General features: G+C 44.4%; 1 protein-coding gene across 2 annotated transcripts in view; it reads right to left on the bottom strand.

The window, feature by feature from the left end:
• Nucleotides 1-6723: 6723 nt before the first annotated feature.
• Twz (BTB/POZ domain-containing protein twz) overlaps nucleotides 6724-15195 on the bottom strand; it is a 62632-nt gene continuing 54160 nt past the window's right edge. For both annotated transcript variants that reach the window (XM_076313584.1, XM_076313585.1), the window contains exons 4-5: nucleotides 9631-9836; nucleotides 6724-7235 (exon numbers count right to left, since the gene is read on the bottom strand). In XM_076313584.1, coding sequence (XP_076169699.1) covers nucleotides 6724-7235; nucleotides 9631-9836 — 718 coding nt within the window. The remainder of the gene's footprint in view (nucleotides 7236-9630; nucleotides 9837-15195) is intronic.

Raw genomic sequence — 15195 nt, 5'->3', positions numbered from 1 at the left:
ATCAGGTCAGTAGCCGATTGCTGACAAGCAATCTCTCCTCGAGAGAGCTCGAAACCTCTCGAGAGAGCAAAGATTGTAACCGATCCGTGTTGATTCCCTGGCTTACTCGAGATCGACTCTGTGTAAGTACAAACCGATCCGGTAACACGGTTCTTATCATCGTTCCATTGTTAACGTTCGAGTAACTTCGATTGTTTGTACACTTCACAGTGTCTCGATAAAGTGCATTCGATCTATAAATTCTCTGGACGCTCGTTTCATCGGTCTCGCGAGTAAAATACGTTGACGAGGATCGGCCAAACAATTTGGGGGATTCCCCGTGGGCGATCCTCAACACTTGTTCCACGATGATTTCTCGATGGATCGACGAAGACGGAGTTTACTCGCGACGATCTCTGGACATCGCGTAACTTTGTTCTCCGAACCGGTGAATATTTTGTTTCGACTTTTGCTTTTGAAACTACTCCGTGTAGCGAGATTTTCGGTGAATCCCGGGCGCCAGGGCGGACGGTGGTATCGCGCGGGCGCGTAAAAAAAGACAAGAAAAAAAAAAAAAAAATTTCGCTCATCGAGTCTCCGATGAGGCGCAGACAATAGTAGCGCCGCCAGTCCCGGGGTATCCTCGAAATTTCAAGCCCGTCTTCCTTGACGCCAAAGGCTACTTCGCCCGGTGTCGTGTATTGAAGGACATGGGACCGAGGCGGCCCCCGGGCGATCCAGAAATGGAATATAATCAAGCCTGGCGCTCGACAGAGACGGAGAACGCGTCGAGAGGCGGCTGATAAAATGTCCAATAGGGAGCGAGACGAGGACAGAGGGTTCAGTGACTAGGAGAGCTCGCTAGAGAGAGAGAGAGAGAGGAGGAAACGGACGAAGAAGACGGAAAACCCGTGGAGGGCGCGAGAAAACGGGTGGCCGCGAAAAACGAAGGAACCACGGAACCGGGGACGTTGGAGAAGAGGAACGAGGAGGGGAGGGGGTGTTCGGAGATCTTATGAAAGAGAAAAGGAGAGAATTATCGGGCGAGAAGGGGGTTGCGGAAAGAATGAGACGGTCATGAGGAATATGACGGAAACAATAAGGTAGAAAAGTAGAAAAGTGCGAAGAGCGAGCGAACGAGGTACGGTGAACGAGAGAGAAAGAAAGAGAGTATGAGAGGTGGGGATGAGCTCGGGTGGAAGGGAGGGAGGGTCGAAACGGAGCGTCGGGCGCTTCGCTCGGCAGGTTCGAGGGATGACAGCCCGCGGCCCATACTACCCCCGGGCGTCGCGGATATTGAGTTCACGGTAACCATGGAAACGGGGCCCGAGGCAATGACGTTTGTGCGCTTTATCCCTTATTCCCGCGGTTACGTGATCAACGCGGTTCCGAGCTCTTTTGCTCTCTCCTGCTCCTCCGCCTCTTGCCTCTCTCCTCCTCTCCCCCTCACCCTCCCCTGCTCTCCTCTCCTGCGCGCCACAGCCTCTTCCACCTCTTCCTCGTGTTCCTCTTCTTTCTCCGAGCACGCTTCTTTATTTTTGTTATCCAATGTTGGCACGATCTGTCGATACGGAGATCTTTGGACGAAACGAAGAAAGTCTTCTTTATGTTTTTTTCTTGTTTTTCAATGTTGGTAGGATCTGTTTATACGGAGATCTTTGGGCGAATGAAGAAAGTCTTCTTTATGTTTTTTTTGCTTTTTAATGTTGGTAGGATCTGTCCATACGGAGATTTTTGCGCGATACTAAACGAAGAAAGTCTTTTTTATGTTTTTTTTGTTTTTCAATGTTGGTAGGATTTGTCCATACGGAGATCTTTGGGCGAATGAAGAAAGTCTTCTTTATGTTTTTTTTGTTTTTCAGTGTTGGTAGGATTTGTCCATACGGAGATCTTTGGACGAATGAAGAAAGTTTTCTTTATGTCTTTTATTATCATTTCTGTTAGTGTGATCTTTAGGTGAAACAATACGAAACAAAGAATATCTTCTTTATTTTTTTTTCTTATCCAATGTTGGTAGGATTTCTCACTCGATACAGAAATCTTTGGGGGAATTACCCAATGAAGAAAATCGTCCTCCGGAGCAGCAACGGGTCAGACTGCATCCTAATTGAACGTGCAGCAACAAATTGGACAGATCGACAAAGACACAAGGATTTATGGTTAGAATAAATTCGACTTTTTTTGCTAAACCTTGTTTTTTTTTATAATCGGTTGGATAAACGATTTCATCGCTGTATTAGTACGAAATGAAGAACGACGATCGTATGAAACGTTTATGGAAATGTGAAAGTATTGTATGGGCTTCAGAAGTCTGTAAATACGTATTTAAACTTTTTTCTTTCTCTCGAATTCGCAGTGGTCGGAATCATCGTTAACGAACATTTTGTACAGTAATTTGTACAATTACTCATGATTGTTTTAACGATGATTGCAAAGTGTTCGTAGCTGTGCCAACTGCCGTTGCGATTCGATGTATGACGCGTCGTATAATAAATCATTGTGCCTATGAATAAGATTTTTTCTCTATAAATCCTGTATTCGTGCGATCGGCAGATCCGGAAACGATGCAAGAATAAAATTCTATTTAGAGGTACATTCGTACTATCTTGAGTTCGTAAAAGGATCTCGAAAGCATATTTAAGTTTCCGTAAATGTACCACGAAACCGTAATTCCTTTTTATTTATTTTTGAATTTGTAAATTTAATCGCTACCTTTCAAGAGGCGGGACTAATTCGGTGTAATAATAATTATTCGTTTCACTTCTTCAGCATCGCGTTATGGTACGGTATTAATATAAATCGTCGTTGTATCAGTAAAGTATTAATAGGATTGATATCAGACTGCCGAGTAAAATAATGACTAACTTGACCAAGGACTACTGCTTGCGCACGATAAAAATTGTATAAAAGGAAATGATCGAACTGGAAACAACCGATACGGACTGAAAAGCATGTGTATCGATAAGTATTATAATACTTCACGACTATGTTTACCTTGTGAAGGATCGATACGAAAGTATCGATGTTATCCATAGTACCGAAGTAGGTCTCAGATTCGTCATTAGTTACTTCTAGTATACTTCACCAAAATCTACAACCCTCGTTCAAATTTCATAAATATATACTTCTGATCGAAGCAAGACGAAAAATCTTTGTTAAAATACTATATTAAAAAATTAGATTTTACGATGAATACGTACAGTTTTAACGAACACAAGTCAGAGAATCACTTTTTCCACTTGTCCGACACATATTCGTCTGTAAATCGATAGCAGAATAATATTGTTGGGCGCGTGTTTAAAATTAATCGAGATCGGTCGTCTCGAAGAAGTCTAGAATCTTTCTTATCCAACGATAAGAAATCAGAAGTAATTCTACAAAGAACGATCTCGAATATTTATCGCGAGCGAAGGTGAAATTTTACCATGGAAAATATATTTTCCACGAAGAGTACCTACACGGAGGTTTCCCTCGTAGTTGCAACTTTTCTCAACCGGAAATAGGGACGACGACAATAATTTCGGAGAAAACGAAGAATTCCACAAACAATCCTACTTAGAACGATTTCGAATATTTATCGCGAACGAAGGTGAAATTTTACCATGGAAAATATATTTTCCACGAAGAGTACCTGCACGGAGGTTTCCCTCGTAGTTGCAACTTCTCTCGACCGGAAATAGGAACGACGACGACGACGACTACGAGAACGATTTTTGTTTTTCTTCCATTCGTGTTTCTGGGGAGATAACGAACTCTCCGCAATTATACGGCAGAAATATGCGATTACGAAACTCATTGGAGCGAAAGGTCGTTGGATGGGATGCACGGGTTGGATGCAGCCGTTGGGAAAAGTCGAAAGCAGATATCGCGTAACCCGTTTAAAGCCTATCAAATTTTGATGCCGGAAAGCCGCGGAAACTGCATTGTCCGCCTAATGATTTCATTCCGTTTCGTTGCGCGGCAGATTTTATTTTTGCTCTCGAGACCTAACCGAACCGAGCTGCCCCACGGCGAACACACTCGGCTTTTTTCCCTCTCGTATCGCGAGTTGGCACGTATCCGGAACAATACACAACCGTGGCCTTTATTCGGCGTCGCTTTGCTCGTTAATAAGATAATTGAATGTCAGTTCCCTCTCCCACCTACGCGACGCGACACCGTACGACGTCGTTCTCCATTATTCAAAGCTTCGATAAAACGCTAACGAGAAAAAAATTGATTTTCAACAAATTCTATACCAACCCCTTTAATCGTTCATGGAAAAGGATTTAGGTTCAGGGTAGAGGGACCGAACGTCTCGATTTTCCAAAATTTGGTCTCATTTCTGGTCAAAGAATAACACTTAGACAACACTACAAATAGAGCTTGTCTCGTAAAGAGCAGTCAGAGGTACCAGTGTGATAAAATATAAATCTTTTAGTTATTCATCGTTAGGAACTCGATCTTTACGCGTAATTTCGAAACAAAGCAATGTGTTGGTACTTTGAAATTTCAATTGCAAAAATCCTTTCACTCGATATATCTGATCAGAAGATACGATTCCTTGTTCCTATCGGTGTACGGAGAAATTTGTGCTAGTAAATATTAAAAATACTTTCAAGGAGTATTTACTTTTTTTTCTTTTTACGATTCTCAGTTCCATCGATCGGTTGATGCTAGTTCGGGGTGAAAATAAACGACGTCGATCGGTGCGGTTTCCAGTAATAAACATTTTATTAAATCAATCGAAACGGTACTTATCGCAGTAAGTGTTCCGTCGTTCGGAAACTATTCTTCTCCGTTCGACTCGTAATATAACCGGAACAGTCGCCAGGGCCGGAAGCCGCGCGAGACTTCGACCGGGTCTTCGACGACACGGGGGAATCGTGCGACTGGCTCTCGATCGACGTTTCGCTCGATTCGCTCGCGTTCGAGACCGTGATTCGTCATACTCGAGACGGGGACGCACATTGTTCAAATCGACAACCGATGAGATCAACGCGAATTAATTCGTTGTCGAGCGTCCCGCGTCGTTAGGTATCGGCAATTTAAGTACATAGAATATTTATATTTATATATATAATATATATATAGATATAGATACACGTTGATTCGCGGTATTTACAGTAATTAGTATGGCATTTAAATACATATAGGTACACCTTATTAAATAAGAGCAAAGTAAGGACCGGCGCACCCGAGGTTCTTAAGCATAAGTGGGTCACGTGCGTGCGTAATGATACCCGTTCGACGACATGTAACTGCGACGATTGTCTGCCCCTACCCAATATTCGCGGAGTTATTGAAACAATTTTAACGGTAATTTCACGATCGCGAATTACAGAGCCCGTAAATTCTAGTACCGCGATCGGTCGAACTTCCACCGAGACGAAATCCCCGGTTACCTCGACTCGTCGGGCAACCGGGATTACGAAACGATGTACCATCGATGGAAGTTCGACCCGTGTCAAGTGCATCGTTTATAAATTAATTTGTTCACGGTTCGTTGCACCCGGACCAACTCGAGAGTACGAGTTCGAACGTTCGTGGACAAGGAATTAAAGTAATTCTGCAGCCAGTAGTTCGTTGCGACCGAACAATGTGAAATTCCTCTAGCGAATTTATCTTGTAACCGAGCACAGTCCAGATATTATATATATCGGCCACGCGGGTTTAACAGTGGAACACACCAGCCTTGGCTAACTCGCTGAACACACACAGACGGGTGTTCCGTATTGTCGTGAACTTATTGGAGGAAAACGCCAAGATAAAAGTTATTTTCGCCAACAATGCGGACGGTAGCGTCGAAATAGTTAATTTAACGTTGTCACTCGTAAGATGGGACGCGTGACCTCGTACCTGGTGTCAGGGCCCCGTGCGCGAGCAAAGAAAGAAAACGATCGTCGTGATCGTCGCACGGCTTCGTCGTTTCGTAGTCTTTCGATTTTCTCCACCCACCCTCGCTTTACTTTCTGCGCGCGTGACCACAATCCGAGCAACGATCTCTACCCGCGGTAATATGTTACAACGCATCGAGCAGGAACCGTTACTATCGTAACTGCACTTGGAGATTTCATTCGACTTGGATTGTCGAGTCTCGTGATGCACCTGGGTCTTTTCGGACCCGGGGAAACTTTCACTCGATTAGATCGTCGGTACAGGTTCACGTGGAGATCAAGAGAGCCACGACGAGACGATAGAATTTTCGTTCGAGATATTTGTGCGCGAGATCAAATTCTGGGTCCGGTCGGACCCAGGCGCGGTCCCCGAGAATCGATACAGACGTGCGAATTTTCGTCCTATTTCTCGTTCCTCCGATTCGAAAACAACCGAAAACATCCAAGACGGACACACGTGTATCTAAAGCGCAGTCGCAGAAACTCTTACGTCCGTATCGGGCTCGAAGCATCGCGAGACAAGAAACCGGGCCGAAGATTTTGCCAAGGATTCCTAGCGCGTCGCGTTTTACGATATCTCGTGGTAAGAGGAGGGTCGAGATACGCGAAAAGTTCACGAGGTGGATATTTCTGTCCTCGGTGGTCACGGAACGGAACAAAACGTACAGTTACGATGCCCGATGAACGATCGGCCGATAGCTCCCGCACCGTGGTGCCCCGTCCACGGTGGTAACGATACGGATCGTCGTTCTCCGTGACGCAGTCTTGATGAGTTCTTCTCCTGGACAACTCACTCGGGGTCGTGATCGCCTCGTTGGATGCAGCGAACCGTCCTCGAGCTCGTTTTGCGCTGGTGCGCGGTGCTACGTCAAGTGTTGACGGCCTGTCTTACGAACAGGTACTCCGAGAACTGTTGTCCCTCGACGCCGCCACCGTTGCTGGCCACCACGCGGAAACCCGCGTTCAGGAGCCTGGTGATCGCCTGCACCGAGTTCAGCTTGCAGTAGCCGTTCAACGGGAACCGGATCACGTGGCGTGCGTCCTGTTGGTGCCAGGCGACGCCCGATCGCGCGTCGATCACCGCCTGGGTCGTTTCCGGGAACACCTCGTCGAGCAACGCCCTACCACCCGATAGCATCACCCGTTCGCCTAAATCCGGGCTGACGTGGAGGGCGACGCACTCGTAGCTACAGTTCCCGTCGTTGTTGCGAAGTTTGTCGGTGTCACGGTTGCAGGGCACCGTCGTGCACCCGGTACCGCGGCTACCCAGCTGATTGGACGGCGGCGGGCTCGGCGATGAGGAGGACATCGTTGTCGTCGTCGTCGTCGAGCCGTTTTTTATGCGCTCCTTCTTCATTTGCTCCAGCTGCCTGCACATGGCTGCAACAAGAGGATCGTGTCGGCTTATCTTTGCCCCAGACCTTGCGTAGACGTGTTCGCGCAGAACCCGTGTAGCGATACGTTTTCACGTGACTGGTGGCAGTCTACTGAACCGTGTACTGATACGTTTTTGGAAGATTCTCGATTATAGCCAGGACACGTACTAGTACGTTTTTAGGGGTTGTCGATAGTGTATGGGGCATGTACTGGGACGTTTTCAAGGGAGTGTCGATAATTGATGGGACACGTACTAGTACGTTTTTAGGATATTGTAGTTTATGAGACATGTACTGATACGTTTTTAGAAGACTGTAGTCGACTCGACATGTACTGGTACGTTTTAAGGAGACTATCGATAATATCCAGGACACGTACTAGTACGTTTTTAGGGGTTGTCGATAGTGTATGGGACATGTACTGAGACGTTTTTAGAAGACTGTTGATAATATCTGGGACACGTATTAATACGTTTTTAGAAGACTGTTGACAATATCTGGGACACGTACTAATACGTTTTTAAGACACTGTAGTCTACTCGACATGTACTGGTACGTTTTAAGGAGACTATCGATAATATCCAGGACACGTACTAGTAAGTTTTTAGGGGTTGTCGATAGTGTATGGGACACGTACCAGTACGTTTTTAGGACACTGTAGTTCATGAGACATGTACTGATACGTTTTTAGAAGATTGTAGACAATATCTGGGACATGTACTAATACGTTTTAAAGATACTGTCTATAATATGCGGGACACATAACATTACGTTTTATTTGGGAATTGTCGATAATGCGTGGGGCATGTACTAGTACATTCTTCCGTATTTACTTGAAAATAAACATTACGCGAACTTACCGAGTTCGAAGTATAAAATTAAATTTGTCCGTTTCCGAGAAAATCGACTCTAAATATTCCACGAATGCGCGCGCACTTTGTCGTGGTACGTAACGGTGGAACGGATCTCGGTACAGATACCATTATTTACTTTCCTGTTTGCGTCTAATCGTATTGACACGATGTCGCATACACTTGATACAATGTCACAGTCTGTTGTTTCAGTACGCCAGTATCGTTCGATTTCGGTTAACGGTTCCCAGCAATCCATCGCAACGATAAGATACCGTAATCGAGAATAGACGAGGAACACGTTTTATTTTCATACGTAAGCTCTCTCTAAGCAGACGAATATAGATAACAGCGTACAATGTTGCGAAGGAATCAACATTGCGTGCGATATTAATGACATTTGTAAACGAGATATGGCCTGTATCGAGATCCGTTCAACCGTTGCATAATTAAGTGCTAGCGTACTCGGGGAACAGTTGAAGTCGATTTTCTCGAAGATAAAATCTCGAACGAACAAAGAATTTTGTCGTATGTCTCCTACTTATTTTTCTCACGTGAAATCATCCCTTTTTTGGTCGTACCACCAATACTTGAACCCTGTATACAGTTTGGTAAAGAAAGTAAAGTATTTGCGACAGCGTTCCAAATACAATTTAATAAATAACGCGTCAAAAGTTATTTGTTTCTATCGATTATTCGAAATTTGTACCCAGATAAGAATTTTGCCTATCCTTGAGTAAATGGCCCCATTGTTGAGCACATAAGATACTATCGTCGATAGATACTACCCTTCTAAGTGTAACGTTCAAGATTAGTCATCTACGTCGTTATTGTTGTTAACACGATCGAACGATCTATTCTTCGATTCGGTTGAAATAAAATCGGAGACTCGAATTTTCGAACATGCAAATTTCGTTCGAGAATACAACCCTCGAATGTACATACAAGATCCTTGTCAATGAATCCTCGAATATCAATTATCGAATATTAAAGATCGTTGTTTGCACGAATTCGCCTTATTTTCGGTGAACGCGAACGGAAGTGGAGCATGTTTATCGAACGAGATCGAACGATACAACCAACGTGCGTTGGAATTTTACGAGTCCCCGCGTCTTTGTCGTGAATCTTGGTTATCGAGATATTGGCGTTTAATGCGGTATAATATGAACTTTTCGAGCTGCTGGTATTGCCGGTTAACGGCAGGAAAAATGATCCGAGGAGAGATTCTGCCGTAGAGATAACATGATTTATCGACGTTGTACCGTGATCTTTCGCCTCGACTACAGAAGCCAAGGAAGTTGTCCGTCTGGTGCACGGTGTCCAGCAACCGTTCAGATTTTCGTCGAAGATTAAGTAATACCGGCTTTCGCGAATTTATATGCCACCGTCTTGTACGGTTTAACGGCTCGCTCGCTCTCATAATATTGATTACGAGTCATTAAAAAAAAACACTTAATCATACGAGAGGAAGAAGAGTAGTATCGTAAGAAATGAACAAAAAAATAAAGAAAAAAAAAGAAATGAAAGAACGACGAAAATTTCTCTTACGTGCAATGTCGAAGTATCGCGCTTCCTCTAGCAACAGATCCAAATCGGCGAAGTTCTCTGGTATCAGCAGACGAGAGTTCCTCATAAAATTCAGTATGTGTCTGAACATTCCACCGTCCCTGTCGATGAAATAGTGCTGCTTCAGGGAGTCCAGAACGATGGGGATGCTGCCGTTGAACAATTTCGCTAGCCTCGATTCCGGATACCTTGAGAGGAGAAACAATTGAAAAAAAAGAAAAAAAAAGAAACAAACGATCGACGCTCGTTAAATCTGCAATTCGTTACGCGCTATTTGCGCGAGTTTCTTAAACGAGAGATTCGATCGAACGAACTTCTAATACCTTTGTTGTTCGCCCCGAAACGATATATGTACTGTGCACGGTTCGAGAGAAGTCCTGTGAGACGATACAGGGGCTTTGTATCGTCCAATTCGGTTTTCAAACGTCTCGTTTACTTTCTTCGTCGTTCGACACAGTTGGTATGGATCTTATTAACCGATAGTAAGTTATGGTCGAAGATGCGCGCGTATGTTTGCATTCTTACCGACTGGGCCCGCATTCTTCCCCGCAGGACGTTTTCTCAACCGTGCACAGTACATTATCGACCAGAGGTATCTGGACGCTTATCGAAAGTAAATCGAAAATTAAATTTACCGATAGTTATATAGTTAGAATAATAGTTCAAATTCTTAAAACTAACCCAAAAAAGGGTCCCGGTAAAGAAGCATTAACACGTGACTTTTTTCTCACGAAAAATACACTTTCGATATTTACGAAAGGGGTATATATTTCCAAGTTAGATATTTTTCTTCGTTTCGTTGCTATCATCGCGTCACTATTGTCGCGGTCGATTCTCTAGCTTATCGATCCTCCGAGATCTACGTTTCCGAGTACAATTGTCCTTTCGTGTATCCTCGGCGTCGTTCGCGAGCTTGTACGCCCCGTGGCTTTCGGCGTATCGTTTTAAATCTGAAAGTTGATCGATTCGTACGATGAATCGTTAAGTTGTTTCCAGGAGGATCGGTTATTCCGTGTAGCGACATATAAATTACGGTTTCGCATTGACGAGGTCTCGTTGGTATCGGGCAGGTGCCGATATACCCGGTCACCTGCCAGAATCGCTCCAAGTTACAAGCATCCAACGTGTACGTTCAAGGGTGCCGCAGCTGTTGCCACGGTTGCCTGAAATTTTTTTAACGAAGTCGCCTCCCCGCCCCGCTTTAATTGACGATCACCGACGCGCAGGACCGATTAACGTCACGTCGTAAATGGGCATTTTGTCATGGACCGATACGCCGCTAACTAAAGGGTATCGTCACGCCGCGCCGACCGCTTATTATTTTATTGGATTAATGAAAACGTAATGGAAATTTCTTCAGAGAACGGTACATTGTGCGCAAAGCGAAAGTGGCGGTTTCGTTGAGGAGCACGACCAACTCCCCGTATGTTGATCCGAGAATTATTCCGAACGAGGTTCAGTCTCGGGGTACTTGTCGTTCTTTTTTGCAAAAAGATTGAAAAAAGTTCCCTCGTCGTCAGCTTCGTCGCTGTCTTTTAAAGGACAGCGCCATTTTGCTCGAATTCGATTTACCGGAACCGACCGAACACGTACACGCGTGTACACGCAATGTTCGGGGGTAATAATACTCGTGTATTACCGAGACTACGTCGTTATCGAATTTCGCAAAATAATCACGATCTCGTCCGAGTATTGTCGAGTACGGTGCGAAAGAACAGTGTGAACGAGTTCGAGGAACGGCCCTATTTTTTTTTTTTTTTTAGAAGCTACCTCGAATCGTGTTACGAATTTCTATGGTCTTATCGGAGTAACGTTTCTCTCTTTAATCGTGTGTGGATACTTTGTGAGATTTAAAAGGGTTTACCGGCCCGTGAACAAAGTAATAATCATTCTCGTACGTTGGAAGAATTACGGAACACTTAACTGTAAAGAATCTTCTCTTCCGAGACAATGCCCGGAATTCTTGTTCGAGATCGCGCGGGAAGTGGCAACGCTACAAAGCGAGGAATGTGTCGATTTGTAGATAGGCTTTAAAACGATCGTTTAAAAAATGATCGATATCGGTGAAAGGGACGCGACGTTGCCGTGTGCGCCGCGAGTGCCCTCGCGAGTTGCATTCGGAGCGTAATCCGCGGTCACGGGCGTGACTCGTTGTTGCAAGAAAACGGGTCGAGAAACGGGACCGTCGAGTCTGTCGATGGTTTCTAAAGGGTGTGATGGAGGAAGAGTGGACGATTGAAAATAGAAAAAGAAAGATATCGTTTTAAAGTCTATCTACAAATCGATAGCTCGCTTTGTAGCGTTGACACTTTGCGCGCGATCTCGAACAAATATGCGGGGCAATGTCTCTGAAGAGAAGACTCTTTACAGTTAAATGATCCGTAATTCTTCCGACGTGCGAAAATGATTGTTATTACTTTGTTCACCGATCAGTAAACCGTTTCATCCGAGCCTGCTAATCGAATCATCGGTAAGACACGCTAAATAGATCTTAATTTGTACCTCAGGATATCGGGGGATCGGTAAGGATCGTATATAAAGAAATTGGAGGTAGTACGGGAACTCGAGGGAAACAATCAACGATCGGTTTCCCTCTGGTGGCGAGTTTGGGAAGCGCAGGAGCCTTTCGATTGGTCCTCGACTCGCGGCGCGTATCTTCGAAACGACACCGCGCAACAACGAGGGACTCGTTCGTCGAAATGAAGACACGAACGAGGACCGGGTAGATACCATCGCGGATGAAACTATTATATTAAAATACCGTCAGAGCGCGCGGTTGTTTATTACCTGTGAGCGATTTCGATCGTTCGATCCCGTGGCAACGATCGATTATCGTCATCGTACCGGCTTCGAATTTCATCTCTTTATTGGGGCTACCACGCCGCAGGAGAGAGACGCGGGCAGCTATCGTTTTTGTGAAAGCTGCTGGAACGAACACCAGCTTTATGGAGGATCTGGAGAAGGAACGGAGGAACAACGAGGAAGGAGGAGATACGTCGCGTCGGAGAGTAGAGCTTGTCTGAAATCGTGGGTAGAGAAAAGAAGCAAAAAAAAAAAAACAAAATAAGAGGAAGATGTAAGAAATGTACGAGTATGAGATAAGCTTAGTTTACTTAAGTGGTTTTGATACGAGGAGCCTTTTCGTTTTCTCATCGAAGCTGATGACGTTTTCTCTTTCTTTTAGTTAGTTTTAGGAACGAGTTAGTTTCAGTCTTTCGTTTAGTTTTAGAGACGAGTGCGTTTTGGGGATCAATCTTGTCGTACACGTATCGAGGGAACACGCGTTACACGTTTTACGTTACGATTTGTGTTTTATGTTACGCTTTACGTTACGTTTTGTATTACCGTGGGGGGAATGTGCCTATTGAATAAATATACGTTTTCTCTGGATAGGAATGTATACTCCCTCTCGATTATCGAGGTACAAAAGAAAAAGAGGAATCTTGTCTCGTTCGCACCGCGGGACGCACACGTTTCTTTTCAATTTTTCTCGATACCGGTCGACTCGCGTCCGTATCGGCCGTTGGTTACGTATAAACTAATTCTTTTCTTATGTTCTTATCGCTTTTCTTATGTTAATTCGCTGATAGAACTTCACGCGAATTTCCCGCAAAAACTCGTTCGTACATTATGATTTATGATTTTTATGTATTGGGTTGTTCGGAAAGTAATTTCGTTTTCCAAAATGGAGAATATATAATTTGATAAAATGTTTATACACTCTACAAAAATCGTGTTTCATTTTCACAAAAAAAAAGAAAACGAAATGACTTTCCGAACAACCTAATACTTTTGCGATTATTGAGTTTTTTTCTTTTCTATTAATTATTTTAATAGTCGCTCTAGAAAAAAGGAGACACGAGGGACTTTAACTTAGAAATGTTCGAATTTTCTCTCGAATGCCGACTCTCGCGATATCCACTCATCCGAGAGTGATATCTTGCAAAGAAAAAGGAATAGAGAAAGAAAGAGAAGAAAAAAAGTTGACACGAGGGATATATACGTTAATTTAAATTACAAGTATCCGAATTTTCTCTCGAATGCCGACTCTCGCGACATCCACTCATCCGAGAGTGATATCTTGCAAAGAAAAAGGAATAGAGAAAGAAAGAGAAGAGAAAAAGTTGACACGTGGGATTATGAATCGAGTTTCCTCGCGAGACGAACGCGATAGGCGACAGTAAAGTGAGCGTTCATCGACGAGATCCGAGAACCCAACGGATACGGATATGTAGATGGCCGACGTCGAATCGTGCCACCTTTTCCGGCTCCTTTAGAAAGTTCCCGTGACATTTTCGAGCCCGTTGCATCGTCGATCGAGAGCCTCGGCTAGCTCGCGCCGCGTTTCCCCTCGCACTCGATACGTCCTATCTGAGAATTGCATCTCGATATAATGACAGACAGACCCCGAGCGTTGCAACCGCGATGCATAGTTGTTACGGTGTGTTTCGTCATGGGATTAATCTCGCTATAAATTGACGCCAACACGCTAGGAACTAATCCTCCGCGTGTCGCGTCGGTGAAACGAAAGACGGGATTCCAATGTCTCATTGGTTCGTCAGGAATGTAAACTGGTACTTTTGAAGAACGTCGTGGATTGGTGCTTGCCGATTTGGTACCCACTTTGGAAAAGGTGGGAGTTTGGGAGAGGATCGTTCATTTTTCGAGAAACGACACTCTTTCCTCGTTTCATTGCGAAGAACGTACACACCGTGGACCAAAATCGGTGGTACGGAGGATGTGGGAGAGATTCCGTGGCTCGGGATAAGAGGAGAATGAGGAACGACGAAATTGCATCGGGGGCTCTCTTTTCGAGTGAACTGCGTTTGAGAATTAATCTAGTACGCGTGCAGCCAACTGTACGTGTATACACCGAAATTCACGGCACAGAGAGGCTTAAGAAGATTATGCGACTTGAAACGAGACGAGAACGAAGAACAACGAAATTGCCCCGGAGGCTTCGCTGTCGAGAGAAATGCGTTTCGGACTCGATCGGGAACATCTAACGTTCACGTGCACCTAACTAACGATTGGAGTTACGAATTCAACTACAGACGCGGTTATTGCGATTGTTTTTGTACGGGATACAGTGTCGGACACTTCTTACCATTGATACTTAGCCACAAATGCGTTACCAAGGTGCGCGGAAGACTCATCAAACGTCCGTAGTGGAATCCGTGACATCGATCGTGGATTAGGTGCACTAGATTAATTCTAATCAGACGTGATTTTCGAGAGAAAAATACAATACAAACGCGCGAACTTCTTTTCTCGCTTCCATCGTTCACGAATCACCGAAATATTAATATTGAAAATCGTTTGTAGCTAGCGAAAGAACAATTTTTACGAAGGGCTTGTTCTTCGTTCCTCCGTACGATGCAAATGCGTTACACAAATACGATTTCAATTTGCAAAAGTTTCTACACCGTGCAGAATTGAAGTCTTACACGGGTCTTCGTAGTTCTTGAGCTTCGATCGTATTTTTCTACAATTTCGCGGCAACTCACCGCCCATGAATCCAACTACGGTCTTTGCTCGTCGAGAGGT

The sequence above is a fragment of the Ptiloglossa arizonensis genome, chromosome 6 (genome assembly GCF_051014685.1).
Source record: "Ptiloglossa arizonensis isolate GNS036 chromosome 6, iyPtiAriz1_principal, whole genome shotgun sequence".
Taxonomy (NCBI): domain Eukaryota; kingdom Metazoa; phylum Arthropoda; class Insecta; order Hymenoptera; family Colletidae; genus Ptiloglossa; species Ptiloglossa arizonensis.
The sequence above is the reverse complement of the archived record's forward strand: the minus strand, read 5'-3'. Positions and strand labels throughout refer to the sequence as shown.